The sequence below is a fragment of the Dermacentor variabilis genome, chromosome 3 (assembly GCF_050947875.1).
Source record: "Dermacentor variabilis isolate Ectoservices chromosome 3, ASM5094787v1, whole genome shotgun sequence".
NCBI classification, from domain to species: domain Eukaryota; kingdom Metazoa; phylum Arthropoda; class Arachnida; order Ixodida; family Ixodidae; genus Dermacentor; species Dermacentor variabilis.
Genome location: NC_134570.1, coordinates 45900916 through 45923175, shown reverse-complemented (window position 1 = coordinate 45923175; position 22260 = coordinate 45900916). Strand labels below are relative to the sequence as shown.

Genomic DNA, 22260 nt, shown 5'->3' with positions numbered 1-22260 from the left:
TTTTTTTTTTTTGCTTAGCACAGCCCGACACTTGAGTTGTAGTCCTGGCGAAGCCTACGAGGCAAAGGAAGGCGGGGAAGACCTTGAGAGCCGTACGTGCCTGAAGGTAAAGTCTGGGTCGCGCTGTCTAGCGGAGAAATAGAAGCGTTGCCCGTGAGCAGGAGGAAGAGACACTGCTTCTCCTTACGCATCTCGCGCGGCGTTTCGTACGCAGCTCTTGTTTACTTCTTTACGTCGCCGTCGCTTATTGTGTAATATCGCGACCGTAATAAAACCCCGAGCAATGAACAAACGATAGAGCACGAGCCGTCTGGTGTGTATGTTAACCGGCTAGCAGAGAGAGTCCCAACGGATTTTATGCTGCGTGACAACACCAGAAGGCGCCACCGCTGTTTGCCGCTTAATGGGTATTGCCAAGCTGAGACAGCTGAACGGAACAACAAAGAAGCACAAAGCGGTTGTGAGCGGGGCGCTATTGCATTGTAATACAGGAAGGTAGAGTGTTTCGGTGGGAACGGGAGGTTTTACTCTCGTTCAATGGTCTGTGAACAATGGCGCTGTCCTCCTTTCGAAAATTAAAGTTCATTTCTGGGGGTTTTAAGACGACGTTGTAGCTTGGGTGCTCCTATCTAAATACATGTAAAAGGAGAATTAGTTTTTCTTGGCAACCACTGCACCAAATTTGGCGAGGTTTGTTAGATTTAAAAGGAAGATTGCAGATCTAGTGACTGTTCGTTTTTAATTTTTGATTTCGGTCGTCAATTTTTCGTAAAAAGTGGCGATATCGAGCATTTTCAGGAAACGACAGTATCGAGTCTACAACTGTGTAACTCAGCAGTGAAAAATGGCATCACAATTCTGTGAATTACATCTAGTAGTACACCTGCAGCGAACAAAGTAGATATGGGACTCATGAATCTCACAAAAATTTTGTAATATGGAAATACAGCTTTTGTAGAACCCTCGTGCACAACGTAACAAATCGCCGTAAGATATAAAATGACCTATCGAATTTGTCCGCTTTCAATGATCTCATGGATGCCGTTTGCAGAACCACGATATCTTGTTTTGATGCAGAGTCACTAATTTGTAAACATCGTGCTCCTATATTTTTCAAACTTTCGAATTTCTGAAAATCTTTTCAACAAAATTTAGGCCCTTGATCGAAATTCCATTTCAAAAGGTCACTATAATTTAACTTTCTCTTTCAAATGCCGCAAGTTTCACTGAAATTGGTTCAGGGGTTACATCATAAAAAACGTTTCTGCGTTTTACATGTACTTGGATAGGCCGCGTCGCAGTTGGACCCGAGTTAAAGCTTCCCCCTAAAACGCCAGAACCGCGATTTGATTAGGACGCACGTCATAGTGCGCAGGACTTCGCATTAATTTTGGCCACCTGGGGACTCTAAATTAACGCGAAAATAAATCTACATTTACGCAACTAGCGGCGACACATAGCAATCGCCAAGTACAGCTCGAAACAATTGCTACGAGGCGCACGCCTTCAGGCGAAAATAACTTTCTCCCGCGAAAGAAAAGCACGTGGCCTTGAGCGGCGGCCGCCGAAAGCAGCGGCGTAAGCTCTCGCCGGGCAAGGTCCAAGTCGACGGGTTCGACCTCCGAATATTTGTTTTCTTGCTAGCGCGGCCGCAGCCACGGGCGCTCCTCGAAGGGCGCGCGTCCAAGCGGTGCAGGTATGCGTTCGGAAGGAAAGTCTCACTCGGAGAGGCAAGGCTCCAAGTGGCAAAATCGTCGCGCCAAAAAAGAAAGAAAAGAAAAGAAAGCAGGAAACGATTGCCCTTCAAGCTCTGTGCACAACCTTTCTTGTTCTTGAGCCTTGTGCGAGGGCACGGCAGCGAATACAGAAACACGCAAAAGAACAGCGTCAATGCCGACGACGACGAGTGCTGTCAACACGCGCACCGTATAGCGGGCGGTTAAAGAAAAGGTGCAAACGAGCTGGTCTTCTCGCACCGCAATCGATTTGGAATGGTCGACAAGACGAAGGCGTCGGCTTGGCGATAGGGCATCGGTCTAATTTGTGCGGCCTGATCGAGTGACTTCTTGAAATGCGAGAATTTAGAAATGCTTGTGATGGCTTTCATTATTAGAGGGACACTAAAGGAAATATTTGAGCTGCATTAGTAAATTATGAACGCCATCATTAACCTTTTTTTTTTATGTGCGCTGAGGACGAAGGCCTCTTCCTGCGATCTCCAATTACTCCTGTCCTGCGTCAACCGATTCCAACTAGCGCCCGCGAATTTCCTCCTTTCATTGCCCCACGTAGTTTCTGCCTGTCCTACTCTCTCCCTCTTTTTCTCTTTCTACTCCTCTTTACGCCCCCCCCCCCCCCAATTTTGAGTAGCACACCGGGTGCTCGTCTGGTTGACCTCCCTGCCTTTCCTGTCCTTGCTCTCTCTCTCTCTCTTTCGACTGAGCTTCCCTTCTCTCGGCACCCATTCTGTAACTCTTATGATCCACTGGTTATCTATCCTACGCAGTACATGGCCTGTCCAGCTCCATTTCCTTCTCTTAATGTCAATTAAGATATCGGCTATCCTTGTTTGCTCTCTGATCCACACCGCTCTCTTCGTGTCTCTTAGTAAATTATGCTTTTCTACAATACCAAAAGAAGAAGACACATTTAGGCACGTGCGAAAATGCTTGGTAAGCCAGTATAGGCGCAAAGACGAAAGACAGTTGGCGATGACGCCTTGAAGTTTCCGCAACGGCGTGGCGTGACGTCACGGATTTTGACTACGCCTGCTTCGGCCTATTGAATTTGTTGTGGGTATAGAAACACTTCACTGAAACTCCAAACAGCCAAAGACTGAAATTAGCAAGTTCCGTGAACATTCACTGCTTCGGAACGACGCAATTACAACCAAAAAAGAACACTTTTAGATCTCTGACGTCAAACTAACGTCCCGACACTGAGGTCCGTACATGAAATTGGAAAAGTGGTAGTTTGTCCTTCATTTTGTCTCCTAATAATAAAACTCTTGCCGGGAAATTTACGAAAATAAGCTTTTCTTTTAAATGTTGTATCATTAGAAACTGATTTACTGATTTTCCTTAGTGTAGCTTTAAGGTTACAACGTATACAAATTATTAAACATGCGTAGCACAGGATTCTGTACTTAATTGCAGAATACCTCTCTTATGAACCCCCCCGCCCTGCCTCTCCCCTTCTTCTGTAGGCTGCATGCGTGCTTAGGTTGCGAATTATTGAAGCTTTCGAACCGTTTATATTCAGAATTTCTAGAAACGTCGTGGGTAGGGGTGCATTGCTTGTAGAAAACTTTGCGCACTGACAAAGCTGGCAGAGAGAAACTATACGAGTGCGGCATTGTTTTTCTAAAGTGTAGTGGCATCGTAGCGTTCAGAATTGCCTTCAAGCGCTGAAACTACAGCTATCCGAAAAAGAGCACTTGCGCACAAGTTTTACGTGCGAAAACGACGATATGATTATGAGCCACGCCGTAGTGGGGAACTCCGGATTAATTTTGACCACCTAGAAGTTCTCTAACGTGCACCGGAGTCGACGCGCACGAGCATTCTCGCATTTCGCTCCCGCGGAAATGCAGTCGCCTCGGCCGGGACCCGAGCCCGCGACGTCGAGCTCAGAAGCCGTAGTCTTCGAAAAGTTCCGTTTGGCGCGCACCACGATGGGCCAGCGCAGCCTTGGCGCCCGGAACAGCGTGATAGACTGGTGAGACCTCGGCAACTGAGCGCAAAGGTCGCAAGCTATTCTCGTGGTGCGGCGGGCAGTTTTTCGAATTCGTTACCATTGAAGCGGCAGTGAGGTCAACCTTCCCGGAACCTGTGGAGTGGCTTTATTCCCTCTCTTATCATCGTATTCGTCAACACCTGATAAGGGGAAAAAAATCGTCGATAGACAGCTCAAGTGTCCTATACGGGCCCAGCCCCACCTGGGCCTTTCTGCTATCACCAATTACCTCTCAGTCGGAAACACTATACGACAGGCGGTCAGTTTCAGGTATCGCAATGTTCTTTTCTTTTTTTTTTTTCCTCTGCAATGCCACTTGGTGTAAGCTCTCGCTGATACCAGACCACTCCTGCTCTGGCAAATATTTCCTGCTTCTACAGCGCAGGGTGGCCTTGGGCTACATGGAGAGTTTCGCGGGCTCTCGCAGCTCGGAAATAAGCGTTTGCGTCGCCGGTGTACAGACCCCGGCTGCACGGCTCAATCATGCATATGCCTGGCGTACGCCCCCGAAGAGGCTGTTGCACCGTTCGCTTCTGCGAATGCGACGTTTGATGGAACATGGGAATAAAAGTGAAACGTCGCTCACCAGCCATGACGTCATGTTGACGTCGACTGCTTTGCCGAGACAATGGGCATCACTAGACGCTCCGCCTTGGTCAAGGAACGCAGAAATGCAGTACCGTGCCCCCTAGGAATCGTTGTTGACGCGCTAGTTTATCAACGAACTTACGGCAAGACGCGCTACTGATTGCAATATTGGCATAGTCGCATGTAACATCAGCAAGTGAACCTGCCAGTTTTTGTGTTTTTCGCACAAAGCAAGAATAAACACAGGCACGAAACGCGGTCTCACGTTTGCTATCTCGCTCTCCCAGAATAAACCACTTTACTGACACATTGAGAAAAATGACACTTTTGAATGCTTACTGTCGAATATATATTTTTTTTTTCTTATACGTGTGCTGTTCCCTACGTTTTCCCTGTGACATTAGAAATAACGTGTGTATGTACATATGAATTACTCTTCTTCCACGTCATATCTGGCCCAGTTCCCTGGTAATCCTTTCACCCTTTCAGCTGCTAGCTTGTCGTAGCGCGTTGAACTGCCCGCTTCTAAGCTGATATGTTGCTGAACCCTAAAACAATGTCACGTGGAAACGAGACGAACTATCCTCACAACGAGAATGTAACTTTTAAGCAAACATGGCCCTAATGTTCCTTTTCTTCAAACTTATTTCGTAGCTACACCAAAATCTGCCTCAGCTGCCAGTAACCGCAGCTCTTCCCTGTTTCTCCAAACCCTGATGTTCTCAGCACGGTACAAAAGCGAACGGTATACTACAATGATCGACTCGTCTTTTTTTTTTTTCTCTCTAAGTCCGTCTCCAGCTGTCTGATCCCAGCGACCTTCCAAAAACATCAAAACGGGAAAGAATATCACACCCTGAGTCTTCAATGTGCCTACTTTATGATCTGTTTCCCTCTCTCTTCTACGAAGCACAGCTTGCTGCTTCGCGGAAGCTGCGAGCAGACAACGGACAGACGTCAAGTACCTCTCGTCGGAAGTGAACGCCACGCCCTTTCCGCAGGGACCAAGGGGCGCGGCATCGGAGAACGACTGCGCAAAAGCTCGTACTGACGTCACGCGGTGAATCACGTGACGAAGCAGATCGGACGTGTAAGAATGGTGCAGCCTCAGGGATTTCAGCCCAGCCTATTGTAATTCTCGCGGGAAAAAAAAATAAATGCGCATCAATGGTCGCGTGTGCGGACTTTCAGTTCCCGGTTAATATACGAAGCACCCGTCATTCCAACGGACCTTTAAACATTGTTTGAATATCCTCAGAACACGCGCTTTCGGTTGGAAGCGCTTCTTTTTTTAGGAAACAGCACTCATGGGACACAGAAAAGAGGCACACTAAAGAATATGTTCGCACCAACAAGCCCGGCTAGCCACTATTCTGAAGTTCGAAAGCTTGTTGGGCCAGTTGGTACTGTCGATTAGCATCCACGTTTTCATTGCTACGAAAGATGAAAAGTCACTTACATGAGAGAGACAGGACGATCGCTATCCCGTTTCTTTTTTTTTCCATTGCCTTTCTTTTTTATTCGTATTCTTTGCGCTAACAGTGGGAAAGGCCTTCAACTACGGGACTTTCTTGGATCATGGCACTGCGTCCGCGCTATCGCCACAGGCCTCAACCAAGCCTTGTGTAAGCTATCTCACGTACGGATCTTGTAGACTGCCTGCGTGAGTGCCTGCATACGCCTCAGCTTGTATGGTAGGGCCAATGTTCTTTTTTTTTTCTTTTACCGTTACAGTTTTCTCAACTTCTTTCAATATGCTCATCTAGAGTAGCATTTCGAGCATGTGGCCAACTTGGCCTTTTCAATCATTAAAAATTTTATCTCACCGCATTTCGACCAATGATGTTCTGTTTTCTTAATATATGGAGTGCTGGTCGCGCATACGCTCGACCGCTTAATAAGGCTGGTGTTCCGTCAGCGCAATGCGCAATCAGCAGAGCCAAAGCCGAGTGCGAAACCACATCCAAGATTTCCATCGCATACCAAGTGCGTTTGAGATGCGAGCAAACGAAAGCAGCCATTTCTGAAGCAACGCTTCTGCAATACGGCGACGAAATATTCACATCATATGCGGCTTGCTCGGGAACGGAGTCTGCTCTCTGAGCAGGTAGCAGATATAGGCACGAGTCCTCTTGATCACAGACGTTCTTTATTTCTGTTTGTTTCGCTGCTTTGCAGCCCAAGAAAACGTGGCGATAAAGTGTAATCAAACTCGTCCTTGTCAGCTGCGAATCAAACCTTCGTAAATTTTTGCACTCAATATAACAATTTGATCGTTATCATTTTATTAATAAGTGCTTTGTGTCGTTAAATATCTTACAGTGTAAGCTAGTGACTAACTTAATATGGTGTCTTTTGTGTTTTAGTATAGCTGCTTTATATTTATATATCCTACTCATTTGTAATGGGAGGTCCCCTGTACAGTCTGTTGACTATGGGACCTCCCTCTGTATGTATGTATAATCCCCATTTGTAATCTTATTATTATGCAAATAAAAGAACTCTTGAACTCTTGAACAATATCAAGGAGCATGTCTTGCACTGTGCAGCGCAAACGAACGGGTAGGAAAAGCACGACGTCCAAGTTGCAGAGCAATCATGCATATAAGCGAGAACTGTGGCGGAAATTCTTCGCAACAGTGTCGTAAAAAACTAATAGAAAAGAAGAAAAGGAATAAATAAAACGCTGAAGTTGGAGGAAGCAAACGCAATAAACTGGAAGTAGAATGACCATGACGTAAGCGTTATAGGATTCATCTTATTTGACGACAAAAGCGTGGATATGTGTCCGCTGTCAGATCTGGGAGAAATGTGCCTGCCTGTGCGTCAACAGCAAGAACGCAAACGGATGGAAAAGTTCTCGCGCACTGCTGGAAAATTTCCAAACGCATAGTCGTTGCATGGCTTCAAAGCACGATATAAGATGCTGGGAGTAAAAAATAAGGCCAAACGCTTTCCTATAAATATAAGTAAAATTCATGCGAAGCTTATGGTGACCCAACCTTACGCAATCGGTTGCCAGGCAGTTTTCGTGCCGTAAGCATATAGGCCTGCAAAGAATGCAGCAGTGGCGATAACAACACAGTAGATGTATAATATCCGGCAGCATGGTCTCTTAGAGCGTCGACTGCCATGTACGACACCAAGCTGCCTGGTATTACACCTCTGCTATTCGACAAATTCGGTATGTCGCAAGGATACTCTTTCCCCATCTTGCTAACTGGCCAACAACTGGGCCGCATACGAGCTTTAGCCATCTCCAGACTACTCGCGGAGCATCGCTAGTATCGAATTACGTCCCAGCAGCATGGCCTTCCTTGCCACTGGGGTCTCTGCATTCACCTGGACTGCGCTTTACCATTCCAGGCATCAAGAAGAAGAAGGCGCGAATGCCGCCAGCAGCACTGAATGAGGCATTCTGCTACTAGTAGCATTATTGTAATAGCACTATTGGTACTGCAGGAAGCCCACAGTGACCGCTCACACGTTTACGCCCATGGGTCGGTCATGCACTCTAGTTCAGCAGCTGCAGTATTTGTCCCAGCAAAATCTACAGGGATAAAATTCAGGAAATCGCACTTGACATCAACGACGGGCGTAGAACTTGCAGCTCTGCGTGCAGAAATTGAATTGATCAATCAGGAAACGCCCCAGAAATGGTCCGACTTCTGCGATTCCGAGGTCGCCCTCCAGAGTTAGCTCTCTGCATTACGCAGTGGACTCCACGAACGACTCATCGCGGAAACACGAGAAATTTACCATCTGGCAGTTCAAAAAGGACATGACATCGTATTTCAATAGTTTCCATGCCATGGTGGTATCCTTGGAAACGAGCAAGCAGACGCAGACGCTCGGTCCTCACATAACAGTGGCGTTTGCGTCGCTATACCGATTTCAAGAACAGACGCAGCGGGAAAGCTCCGTGCCCCCGCTTGCGAGCTTAAGTTGGCCCAGTGAAATTCAGCAGACTCTAAAAAGAAGCGCCTTTGTTCCGTGAATCCGCATCTGAAGCTCTGCCTTCCACGTCGCGTGCCACGACTGGAGGTAACTCATTTGTCATCTGTGACTTGGAGTAGCCTTTACTAATGCGTACTTCTACCTCATTGGAATGGCCACAAGTCCAGAATGTGAAGTATGCGGGTGCAAACACACGCTAGGGCGCACTTTCTGTGTAGCTGTCGTCGTTTCAATTCAGAAAGAAAGGTCCTCAGCACCGCGCTCGACAAGGTTGACAACCGTCCCCTTACGGAAGAATGTGCGAACTGATGCATTCTTCTTTTTTTCTTGTCTTCTCCTGTTTTCTAATATTTTCTGTCCTTACCCCATCTCCCTGTGTAGGGTAGCAAACCGGACACTTAATCTGGGGAAGCTCTCTGCCTTTCACCTCATGTTTTCTCTCCTCCTTCAACGTGCTGTCAAAAGTTGCAGAGAACTTTAATTTCTTTTTGTAGATACAAAATGGTTCAAACGCGGGCATCAACGTCATACAATATAAACGCAAGGTAAGTTATTCTGCGAAGACCTTGGCATAATGTCTCACTTCGGAGTCGTAGCAGCGATGTTGGGAGTACTACCAGTATGGCGAAAGGCTACGCTTAATCTGCTTGTTTCAGGCTTATCCATCTACACAAGCGCACCCGAAGACGAACATGAGGTCTGAAATTTCATGTGCGAGCCCTCCATTGGCATGAAAAGAAATCATAAGGAAGTGTGCAGTCTAATTTCCGTGTGGTAAATAAAGCACTTAGCTACGTTTGGCTGGATGTCTTATTTTCCTTTTATTAATAAATCAATCCTATATGGAGAGATTAAGATGCAGTTTCGCAGTGCCTTTAATCGAGAACGGTGCTTTAGTTACGATTGGCTGCGTAGGTTATTCCGTCAGCGAAGTGGCTGTGTTAGTTCAACTATTGGCTCACATCAATATTTACGTTTTCTGTGACACGCGGGAAGCACGTTTTCGACGTTATTTGGGAAACGCGATGCAAAAAATGAAAGGACTTCCTTCAGAACTCAATGAGGCCGACTTATTGGTTTCGGGTTTTATTTCTTTTTTTTTTTTTCATTTCAGAGTAAGAACGTCGCTTCCTTAAAGACTAATGAGCCCCCGCCAAAAGGAAATATTCATTTCACGAGTTCTTCTCGAGAAGATCACATGGAGCGGCGCTGCCAAAGAATGAAATTTAAAGAAATTTTGAAATTTCTTGTGTAAAACTCACTTTAATTTAGCGAGTTTAACACACTTGAACAACCAGTTCGTTTCGAACTAGTGCTGAAAACGCTCATTTGAGGCGCAAAAAAAAAAATGCGGATCCAGCGTGCATCTTAGAATCTGTGTGTAGCGGTTAATCGAATGCCAGGACATTCCCGCACTTTAAATTCTTGCGCGTTACGCGTAAGGGAAAGTGGTGTGCGCGCATGCGCCCTCGCGCACCCGTACTGCGCAACGTTATTCACGCGGCGATCATCTCAGATAGCCATAGTTAGGGAACGCGTCCTGTTTTTCCCGTTGTGAAACCAGCCGCTCCGCGCTGGTCGGGGTGTAACGATAGCATTGAACACTCTGCGTGTATGTGACAGCGTAGATATACTGGACATAGTGCGTATAATAGGAAACTGTATAAAGCTTGCTCCCATAATTGGTGCGGTTACTAGGAACTGCCCATTCTTTTGCACTCCTTGTTAAAGCAAGCTTTCTTTTACGGGCATGTCTAATAGCAGACCTGAACTGATTGGACACTCCAAATCATCAAAGGTTAAGGTAATATAGCAATTAGTATCATTTATACACCTATTAATCTATATTACCCTAAGGTAATATATTGTAGTAAACAACCTTCACAATCCATACTCGAAATCGCGAGCCGAGACAGCCGGAATTAGTATCCAGCTCTCAGTAACCTTCTAGTACACATGCACATAAATGCAAACTCCGACAGCCTCCAGCGAACAGCAAGATGCTGTCGCAGAATTTGGCAGCGGATAATGTGCTCCCCAGAGGCCTGCCTGGTGCGGTAGTTAGACGCCTCAATTAAGCTGTAGTTCGAGTAACCACAAGAAGTCCACCCATTGCAATGGTAGAGTCAAACATATTTTTCGTGCCAACCCACGCCTAAGCGGTCGACGAAAAGATCGACAGATAGTGTCCCGATGGGCTTGCGCAGGAGGCTTGGGTCTGAAGAGCAAGGTACGACATTATCTTTTGAACTTCCCGTAATACTTGAGCGCTGGGAAGCGCAGGTTCTCCCTGTCATAAAGGAGAGTTCGTTAAAAACAAAAGAGCGCTACTGCCCGAATGACGAGCAGGATCCCGATAGCGCTTATGCACACACTGATAACAAGGTGCGACAGGCAGTGAGACGCGAGGCGGTGGAAGCTACCTTGAAAGGCTGTCGCAGGCGTAAGAAAGAAAAAATAACGCACGCTGCCCCAAGATATGACGGAGTGGTCGCAACGTCGCAATCACTTACGTCATTGCGGCAGCAATGGACGAAGAGAATGGAGACGAAAGGGACGAGTGCGTCTGGCGGTTGCAGCATGGCGCGTCGCCCTACGAGAACGGTCGACAGAGTGCAGTGCTGGCTCCGTGGTCATGCAGTCTGTCTTCTGTTCCTCTCGTCAGAATTCCAATGCTAGAATTATCGTCTGGCCGTAAGCAGGGATCCGACGGAGACAGACATCTTTTAAGGTATGCTCATTTGCCTGGCCAAAGGCTTAGGAGCTGAACAGTTCGGAACTGAAATCATACAGATTAACAGACTGCTTACAGAAGGCACTTTTTAATATAAAGAAACGAACGTGGACGAAAGCTCCCTGTTATAGCGGCTTTTTTGCCAGGCGGCGAACTTCCAGGAGTTTGCAACGTCTCAGTTGTTGACAGCCGCATTGGAATCTTTTTCCAGAATGGCTGAAAGAAGGTTTGTATAACTTCAATATCGGAAAACAAAGCACAAGTAGTAACTCGTAGGCAAGACTAACGAAAGAGCGGTGAATGACGAGCCTCTGCTCTTACGCGAGGAGAAGAGAAGCAGTCTACGCGTGTCTTTGTCATACTGAACCAAGCAGTAATGCGTACGTTAGTGTTTCATCCAAGTCGTGATGCAGTGGCCTTGAATTCAAATGCTTTCCCGTGGGAACATCGCGGCGCCGAGAAAAGGGCGACCACCGACGCATGCAAACTTTGATCGCCGTGGCCCCGTTATCGAGTCGTTGCAGGGAACCCGTTCTTTATGCACGGCATGCTGTTGCGCAGGGTCGTAGAACGCTCGTTAGCCGAACCAGTCCAGCGGACCATGTCGCCCTCAGTGCGGAAATATACAAACTAATTCATAGTTTGTCTAAGAGCAACATATCTTAATGGCACTTCGACGGAGTATACTGTATGCTGCATGATGCTCGAAGCGTTTTAACGTTTTCGAAGTAATGACAATAGGTAAGTAGTCTGCAGTTCTCAAAAAACTCATCTAATATGATGATCAAACCGGCGTTCTGGCTCGGCCCCACGGATACGACTGTGACACTGGCAGCTGTGGACGCCCGGTCTGCCGTGAAAAAGACTTGCTTCAATTGTGGTGAGATAAGCGTCCCGGTAGGGTTTGTTTCTGTTCGTCGCTTTCTTAAGAAAGCAAATCGCGGTTCTCAATTCTGTCAAACTGCGGGCATTGGGCACAATGCTCAGAAAAACATGGGATATGCCTGCCAATCCCTGATGCCGGCGTGTCGCCTCTCAGATTCAGGGCACAAAGTGTTAGCGAAAGAAACGTTTTGTATAGTGGGGAAGCAAGTGTGCATAGTTCACGTGATATTATACTTCCACTTCCACGATGGCAAGCCCGTCATATCGCTAAAGATAACAGGTGTCTGTCACACAACCCTACGGCTTCACCGAGTGGCGACGTTGTAATTAGGCTTCGGCGTTGCTTTACTAGTCTGACAAGACCTCAATAATGGAGATCATATGCAAATACCACTGGCATTGATAGATAACAAGAGCTAAGTGCATCCGTAGCCGAGTAGATACGTACGACTGTCAAATATCCATAGAAGCAAAAGTGTCGATGGGCGAACGAACGACAAAGGAATGGAAGTAAACACCTGGAAAGGGTACTTTACAGATCCTGTTTATACTTTCGCACGTATTCTCTTGTGGTGGGAAAGCACATGTCTTCAGCGCATCGGAGTCCCCAAGAAGAACAAATAAAGACCATAGTGCGCCATTGCTTTTCAGCGCTTGTAGTTAACACTCTCCATCAAGAACGGCTCAACCACTTGGTGCCACTTTCGCTTTTTTCTCCGACACTGTCGGTTATAAAGACTATTTAGTTCTCGAAGTTATATCGATAAAAGGTTTTCCCGTGATCCTGACACGACGACACGGACACGTAAATCCGACACAGAGTCTTCTGCCACCCACGCCATGAAGGCCACTGTGGCTTTTCTGACAGTGAGCTTCATTTCGGACTGTAAAAAAGTGATTCCAGCGTTCTTCATCATTCACGCGCATAAAAAACGTTTCCTTCCTAAACGCCTTCACCGTCCTTTCCTTAATTTCAACTTTATTTCCCTCTCCCCCTCATTCTCACTACGAGTATAGTTGCCTAGAGTAGAACAACCCGGCTCAAACCAAGCTCGCCGCTTTTTTTTCAGTAATTAAGGCACTCATTTGGTCTCGCGAGGTTCACACCGCATTTTACCTATTGCAGCCTCTCAGGTGCAGTACATTATCATTCTAGTCAACAGAGCTACGCGATGAAACACAAGATAAGCTTACAAAGAACACACAAGGTTGCACCGGACTTCTTGGCGATATACTTTCCTCAACGTGCTTCTACACGTTGTACGCGTGTGTTCTATGGACGGATAAACTAAAATGTATTATTCAACACAAACGGTATGAGCTTCCCTCTTGGATCGCTTCGCGCAGGACGGAAACTTCGTTAGCGATCATTAAAAAAAAAATGCACTTCCCTTCTTTCTCACACACAATGACATCTCGCGCATCCTAAAACCGGTTTTATGTTCTCTGCGTAACACAAGTGCACCAATATTAAGGCGTAAAGCTGTTCTTGGGCACTTTCAGAAAATAAATGACTGAAATGAAATGAAAACCAAGAAACGCAAGAGCGCGCGGCGCATGACAAACGTTTAACGGTAAGCTACCCCCAACCAATGCCTCCTTTACTAAAGGAGGCATTGCCCCAACATTCGCTTTAGCGCCATGTTATCCAATCTAATTGAATTATATCTACTCTAGCCGAAATAAACTCGGGGGTTGAACGTCCCGAAGCTGCCCAGTTACTGATGTGGGACGCCGTAGACGAGTGCTCCGAATTAACTTCTTTTGGGGCACACGAGGTTATTTAACGTCCTTCCAAAGCACGGTACGCGGGCGTCCTTGCATTCCGTCACCATCGGAGTGCGGTTGGCATGGTAATTGAACCCGCGACCTCGTGCTCGGCAGCAGAATGCCACCGCGGCGGGTGTTTATGATCGTGATAAACCGATACCCATTACGACAATCGTGATTTCCACCCACCCCCCTGTTTTGCCTGTATAAAATAAAACGAAAAACACAAAACAAGCGGCACCATGGTGAAGTTCTCGCTGTCTTACGCAGTTAAAAAAAAAGAAAGGAAGGAGGAGGTGCGGAAGCGCTGGAAGCCTGAGAACCAGCGTTAGACTATGACATTAAATTGTCTATTTGACATCCTGTACACTTACAGATGGAGGGACTGTAGCTAAAAAGCTATCCTTCAACAGCTTGACGTGTCTACAATCCCTGTTTACAATCACCTAGTGCGAATCCCATACACTTGTAAACGCTACACGATTGCTCGCGACGATGTGAACCGATCTACAATCGGCAACCGCGTAATTCCTGTACTCGGAACGGGCGCATGGTAGCAGTGCCTCCCATAGGCCTGCAAGAGTCCACCGAGACACGTCGCACACAACCCTTTGCTCGGCAATATTGGTGGCGAAGGCACAGCCCGCCTTCTTCCTCCTGCGCTCTTCTTTTTCCTGTCTCGATTCGAACCAAGCGAAACCGATGGGCAATGCTCGCGACACGTGTACGACCTCGCTCTGCGAGAGCACTTAGTGCGCAGGCTGTAAAGATTGCACCGCTTCGGCTACGGCGCGGCTTCGCGGTCAGTGCGCGTCATTAGGCACGATTCCCTTCATCCTCGCCCAGTTCGACAGTCGCTCGCGGCGGGCGGAGGGAACGATTTGGCAGCCCTGCGTGCGTGCCGGCGACCTACGCGAACGCCTAGCTGCTCTTTCGGCTCGTGCTGTGGAGAACGTTCGTGATCTCAAACACGAATCAAGATAGTTCTAGTCCTTTTTTTTTCACATTCGTGCAGAGCAATTCGATTAAAAATTTTGAAATTTTCGCGTAATCGATTTGGCCGCCCACCGGACACAAATGCAATCACTACGGCCTGATAACGAGGCACCGGATTTTTTTTTCTGTCTGGTGCAATCAACACCCGAGCGATTACAACTATACGAATTGAGAAAAAAAATTGATTGAATTATGGGGTTTTACGTGCCAAAACCACTTTCTGATTATGAGGCACGCCGTAGGGGAGGACTCCGGAAATTTCGACCACCTGGGGTTCTTTAACGTGCACCTAAATCTAAGTACACAGGTGTTTCCGCACTTCGCCCCCAATATATGCGAATTTCGTTAACCGTCCACGATTAATCGTGTTCGTTCGGGAGCTGGCCAGTTGAGTTCCCCCTGATTTACCTCCGACGAAAGCATCTATGATATCTTTCTTTGTTTTAATTCATTGTATCCTGGTCCCGCTAAGTAGAGAAAAACATATTTTTTATATTAAATTCCGAATGCAAAGCCAAATTTTTTCAGAACATTATTCATTTCGCTTCGAAAACGTTATTGTTCCAGCTCCTCTACGTACGACCCTTCTTCCAACTGCGTCATATCGTTTTTCGCAATCGTAACTATCGCGCACGATAAGTGACAACGAGATAGCGGCTTCGTTCAGAGGTCAAATTCAAGTAGGTAACCTTCAAGATAAGCTTAAGAAAAATAAATGGGCTGGACGTAACACGTAACGAGTGAGGCAGATATGCGGCTGCCTATCGAAGAACGGAATGCGGGCAAAGGGAAGGCATCCACTGTTGACGAGAAAGAAGACAATCGGCTGGAGTACGAAGATAAGAAATTGGGACATGGGTTACTCCTAAGCTTGGGGCAAATGACCAATGTGTCGATACAGGGGAAGGGCAGAGCAGTTCGAGCAGCCATCACGTGCTCAAACGTTTTTTTTTTTTTTTTTTTTGCCATACACTTACGATAGTCACCATATTCATCGCGCTGCCGGCACGTCATAACTGCAACAACGCTGATAGGAAACTGTAGAAACAACACTGCCAGTAAAATGAAGGTAAGAAGTGCTTAAAAAATGAACCAGCTCCATGGCGAGAATGAACGCCCCCCCTTAAAAGAAAAAATAATTCTTAAGATATTTGGAAGCCGAAAACGCAGTTTAAGAGTACGCACACCTGCGAGTGAACAGATTTCACGCCTCCAGAAGTTATGCACAATCATAAACTTTGTCTGTTTAAAGGCCAGTTATCCCCTGCCACGTGTGCAACCCGTGTCTTCACCGCACTCTCAGTCATGCGGGTAAGGAAACTAGAAAGAAAAAAAGAACCTATTTCCGGTTTTAAATATCCTCTGCTCTCAAAGCATATAACACCAACTGGAACACCCAGACACGAGGTCGTATACGTGTCGTGCACCTGCTCGACCCAGCGTTACGTTCACCCGCCGCTGCTCTCGACACAGTCAAGCCTCAGGTCACGCAAGAGTAACAAATGCGGCGCCGTTTCTTTACGTGTAAACTCTTCAGCGCGACCGGTTAAATTCAAGTGCAACAATAACGTGCATAGGTCGCGAAATCCACCGTTACGTTCCCTCGTCAATTCTTCCGATATAGCGAACTCCCGGATAGTTCGCGTAAACTAACAAGTCTGACAGCGTTTCGTCGCACGCAAACTGTACAATGCGACTCTGGCCGAATCCAAAGGGAAGAGGAAAAAAAAAAGAAACGCGGCAACTTCGCGGCGCGTCAAGAAACGCGAAAGTATACCCGCACCCCGCCCATTGACGACCGGAAATTATTTTCATAAACTGTTGTACTCGTGAATCGGAAGAACATCACGCTACAGATATCGCGCTTCACCCCCCCCCTTTTTTTTTTATTGAATCAGCGAAACATTTAGTCAAACTTTTTGACCGAGGTAGTGCGGTGATATCAGGACAGATGAAAGCGGCGCAAAACAGTCGAGCGGGAGCAAAGAACGAGCACACGCGCTAAATGAATAACGGGATGACACAGGAGTTTACGGGTATCCGAGTGTCCGTTTTTTTCGTATACAGCCGCCGTCATACTTAATCGAAACGCACCTCACGCAAACACCCTCTTGTGTGTTCGTGTGCGCATGCGTTTGCTACGGATGGTGCCGGAGAACTCTGGCGATGGGCCTTGAACTTATACTATAGCTTAACGCGCCTTTCTTTCACACACATTCGACGTGTACGCCATACTTCCCGGGTTCGTTAAATTTAAGTCGCCATCGATGCGTATATGCATTGTTCGGGCTAGGTATGACGGCGGCTGTACAAGTGTAGCGCCCGTTCCACGGAGGCATCGCGGCATATTTGTTTTCATCCTTCCTAGCGTGCGCAAAGCACCTCTGCGAACTCGCCCGACGGCGTTCGAAGGTCGCTGCGATTATTTATTATTATTATTATTCGTGCACTCGCACTCCGCGCGGCTTTTAATTAGCGCGTCAATCACGAGGATGCAGGGAGACGATCACACACTCACCCAGATGCCAACGACCATCACTCCCACGAAGTACGCGACGATCACCACAATGTCCCACGATTCCAAGTTGACGCTTTGGAAGGACGTCTTGTCACCCGCTGTTTCTTCCATGATGACTTTTTTTCCCGCTTTTTTTTTTTTTACGCACAACCAAAGAGCGAGATTTAACCGCCCGCCAAAAAATAGGACGCCGCTCTTAAAACGAGAGAACGAGAACACCCTATCACACCGCACTCACTCACTCACGCACTAAACAACGACGAGGCGTTCTGTCCGCATCGATCGCGCCGTCTCGCGCGCCAATGTTGTGTTCGTCGAGGGGCAACGATCTTTCTCGGTCGTCGTCGTCGAGGGAGGAAAGGACGGCAGCCTCTTCCGTTCGAGCATTCACGGAAGGCACGGGGGTCTTCGGAAAACAACGGCCAGCACGGGACGGACCGCACGAAGCAATAAACGCAGCCGACGCTTTGTCGCGCAGTTCTGGTTCGCTCACTTCCACTTGGCAACTTTAGTCGGGAGGTAGGCGACGGTGCGTAACAGCGGGGGAACTGTAGCGTGGCTGCTGCCCTGTACGCGGATCAGTCACTTAACGGGAGCGCGGCGTCGTTCACGCGAAAGGCTTGAGTGAAGCGACAAAACAAGAAAAAACAACAAACGAAGGCGCCCGCGATGCCGCCGGGTGCGCCTATCTCCGTCGAACGTCCTCACGTTTCTAGGCTGTCCGGAGCGGCGGCGACGCGTTTATAACGAAGCTGGAGCGCTCGCTCGCGCGCGTGGTGGAAGGACAGGGAGAGAGAGAGCAAAGTGGTGATGCGATGTGCCTCCGGCGTCTCCACTAGCTGCCCCGCGCGTACCTTACACGAGCAGCGACGTCGCTTGCTGCACCGTTGCGCCTCAGGTGCGCCCAACAACGCGCCTTCCCCCTCGCGTGCTCTCCTTCCTCCTGCTCCCGGCGCGCGTGCGTGCGGATCGCGCAGCGCGATATACGGACGCCGCGTGCGTCAGAAGAGAAAACAGTTCCGCTTTTGCCGCGCTCTTGCCGCCGTTTCCGTCGAGGTTTTTACTGGGGAGCGGCTTCTCGGTTGCCGCGGTAGCCGTGCAGCTCTCTCCTGATCGAATTGCAACAGGCTCGATGCTACCTTGCGGCGGAGCGCCTCGGAGTCCGATCCACATTGTTCAGTCATTCCGCTGGCATAGCTGTCATTACTGCGGGATGGGTCCCGTATGGTTTAGCTGCTGGCTACTCTCGATGAAGGAACAGTGCGGGCTAAATTACGCGGGAGTTCAGGGCGGTTCTGCGTCCTTTAGCTGTTGCCGCGTGCTCGCGGTGTTTTTCTGGTAAAGATGCGTCACAACAGACCCGATTGCTGGGTTTTACGTAGCATAGAAGTGTGGGGGCTACGAGAGGCACCGTAATAAATGGCTCCGGAACAAAATGTCGAAGACTTCGGGATTCTATAACATGCACCCTAAGTTTTTTTTTCTTTTTTTTTTTTACACGGGTATCTTCGTAGCCTGCCCAAGGTCGCAGTCGGCAATGCGGCCGCAAGCGGCAGGGAGTCGAACTTCCGACCTCTTGCTCCGTAGCAGAAGGTCAAGGCCACTGAGCCGCCCCACAACACTGGGCCTTTTGCAAAGTTCTGTGCGTTGGCTACCCTGCATAGCTCCGAAAAAGACACGAGAACGATGGAAAGCCAAGCAAGTTGGTACGGTAATCGGTATCCGTGGTAAAGAAAGGCAGGAGGAGCACAAACACACGGGCACAAAAAAGAACGAGAACAACACAAACGCCAATAGTATACCGAAAGGTGCGACAATAGCGGACTAGAAGGAATAAACAAGAACTACCTGCGCATATGCTCAAGAGAAGGCCGGGCCAACCTGTCAATCATGGATATACGTTGACACTCTCGTATGATAAAAATTTAGGCATGACAGTTCACTTTTACTGAAGATGATCGAAGGCCGATTTAAGCACGTGATACAGTTATTCCGCGTCTAGACCATAACATGAAGTGTCCACCTGCAGCAGCTGCGGCGCGTCGAAAGGTTAGACGGTGTTCCACCAGACAACAATCGTTTTTTTCCCCTTAGTTAATCACTGTTTCGTTCAATGACAATTCTGCCGTACATAATAGCGATGCAACGCTAAACGGAACTTTATAAACTACTCGTGTATGGCGGTATACAAACTTGTTACTATGATTTGCATAACATCCTACAGGTCTTGTACCGTAGTATATAGCTCATGCAGTAAGACAGCGAACCCACCTTCTTCGTCCTCTGGCATTACATACAAGCTGCTACACGTAAGATTGTCCAACGTTTTATTAAACGGCCGCTTGCTCCAGAGACCAAGGCCACGGTAAAACACGTCGTCATCGCGCGAAAAGCAACCGTCACTTCAACTTTCATGGGCACTTTTTACGCCTTCCCTGACAAGAGCTCAGTAGTCCAGGACGATCATTATTAGATTAGTGTTAGTCTCCGAAGCAAGGTGCCGTTAACGATGACGTTGAACTACCTTGACTTCTTATACCATTCAACTGCCCATTCCCTCTACGCGCCAGCGTATATCTGATCTAACTTATTGCCAACCACAAATATAACGCCGACCCCGTGACGACTACACCTACTTTCTTAAGTCTGTGCAACTAAAAGCAAGTGTAAGTTATAGCGTATTCACTCTATTTTCCAAGTTTAAGAGCGAAACACTCGGGAGAAACCTTGCCAAGGCCTCTATACAATGCCTCATTATGATTTCTTTCGTTCTTACTTACAGGGACATTCTTTAAGAGTTAATTCTTGTAAATTTCGTGTGGTCCGTCGCACTGGTCACCATCGCGTTTTAGTATTATATTTGTCTTCCACTGCCGAAACGAGTACCCAGAAAATAAAACTTCCTCCCCACTCTTATACCCATTGCCAGAGTCCAGCTGCATGCCCTTTCACCAAAGCATGCCCTTTCACCAAAGCAAAAGTGGCCCTGACAACGATTTCGTGCATGATGTCGACGATAAACGCGAGCTACGGAGCCAAGCAGTGTAGTACGGTGTTTGGCCGGTCTATTTTCGTCTTCTACGGGGGTAATTGAAGGCACGGCCTTTACATGTCGTGCCTTTCGCGATGTGGAAAGAGACATGGAAAGTAGGGAGGACGCTGTCGGAACGAGCCTTTCGGCTTGCCCTTCGCACGTGCGAAGTGTGATCGATTGTCATGGCGCTTGAATTGGATATCTCTTGGGAACCACACCCCGTATTTGCTCGTTTCAGACCACCTTCCCTCCTCTTTTCGCTCTCTCTATATAGCTGCTTTCGTGCTGCCCGACACTTCCCGCGTCATCTCAACAGGCAGCAGCGGTGACCACGTTTCCGTTTTCCCTTACAACTACACGCGCACACAAGCACGCACGCGAATTTACAGCTGCGTTTATACATGGATCACAAAGGACGGGTCGACTTGATGCGCTGAAAACCGGTCGTCGGTCCGAGCGCGCGTCAAGGCGACCTCGGTCAATACGATTCAAGAGGTGGGTTTACTCGTGGTTGAAAATATACCTGCAAACGCGGCCGGGCTGAGGTGGAGATTCGTTTACGTGAAGTCGACGTTATAGCGGGTGGACTTAGACATCGAGCTGATCCAGCTCGACCCGACAGGGTTTCCATGGATCTTGCCTAGCGGGTTTTGCGAGTCAACCAACCCCTTACTCGCAGAAGGTTTGACTGAAGTCGGCTCTAGCGTTTACACGAACGCGACGATAGATTTTTCAGCCCAAAAAAGCTGACCGCACCGCATTTGGCTGCAAACGGCAAGTTTACGGAAGTGTTTTTTCATATGATAATTGCCCTTTGTTCGTTTGACAATTTAACGTTGTGAAAAAAAACCAGCGACCGCATCGTGGTCGATGCCAACGTTTCCAATCCGTAATTTCTTAATCAATATACTTTCGTTTTCCGGCGACCACGTGCTTCCTGGCATCTCTCGCCACGTCACCGGCACGGGACCGTTCACGGACATCAATCCCGTCCTCGCGACTCGCACGCACGACTCTCTCTCTCTCTCTCTCTCTCAGTTTATATATATATATATATATATATATATATATATATATATATATATGGCCCTGCTCGCTTCCTTTCATTCTCAAGTTGACCGTCTCTTCGCCACTTCTACATTTCCATGCTCCATTGTTCCTACTTCGGCGTGTAAAGCCGGGACTGCCAGACACGCCTCCAGTTTTACGCCGGGCCGTTTCATTTCCTCGGCGGCAAGCCCTTTCTGGTGAAACTAAATATAGCCCTGTCCATGTACCTCGGAGCCATTGTATAAACAATACGGCTGGGGCCGAGCACGCGTCAGCCGACACGTCCGCTCGCGCTCGTCTTCAGCTATCAGAGAACGACGCTGGCACGGAGAAGGTGGCCGTATACGGGCGCAGGATTGTACGCGCAAACCGAACGACCCTTTCACTTCTCTTAAAGATAGGTCTTCTCGTGGTTCAGATTTTATTGAAGCTATAGCTTTCTTTAAATATTAGGTACTTCGCCTCCCCCTTTCCGGATTGTCAAGTTATGGCCGTTTTACTGTTTAGAAAAAACTTGTTCCAACAAAAGGCGAGGCGAACATTTCGAGACAAAATGGCTGCACACTACTACCGGCACGATAGCGTATACATATCGCTGAGTACTGTATGCACACGGCACGTTTTCGCAGAAATGTCATAGTCCGCACGGTATCACCAACATAATACCACTTAGAAAAACAGAAACACCCAGTCACGCATAAACGAATTGTATACATTATATACAATGACGTTGAATGCATACAAGTACGTGAACGTTAAGTACAACATAATTATGCAGTGATGCCGTGGGACGTGCGCGCCTACACGGAAATCACAGGCACAGTCGTACTGTGTACAGTCGCGGCCACTGCTAGCGGGAACGCGGGAGCCGTGGCATCGCTATGCGGAGAGCCCCACGGCACCTCATGAAGTCTTTCGGCGCATGCGCAATCAAAGCGATTGCCGAAAAGCCCAGCGAGTCGTCTGCTATGGGGAGTCGTCTGCCGATACTTC

At 47.9% G+C, this 22260-nt stretch overlaps 1 protein-coding gene across 1 annotated transcript in view; it reads right to left on the bottom strand.

The window, feature by feature from the left end:
* Positions 1-18024, bottom strand: part of LOC142575517 (sodium/mannose cotransporter SLC5A10-like) — a 55843-nt gene extending 37819 nt beyond the window's left edge. Inside the window, exon 1 of the mRNA XM_075684931.1 lies at positions 17184-18024. Within this exon, the coding sequence (XP_075541046.1) occupies positions 17184-17294 (111 nt within the window). The 5' untranslated portion in view covers positions 17295-18024. The remainder of the gene's footprint in view (positions 1-17183) is intronic.
* Between the last annotated feature and the right edge of the window lie 4236 nt (positions 18025-22260).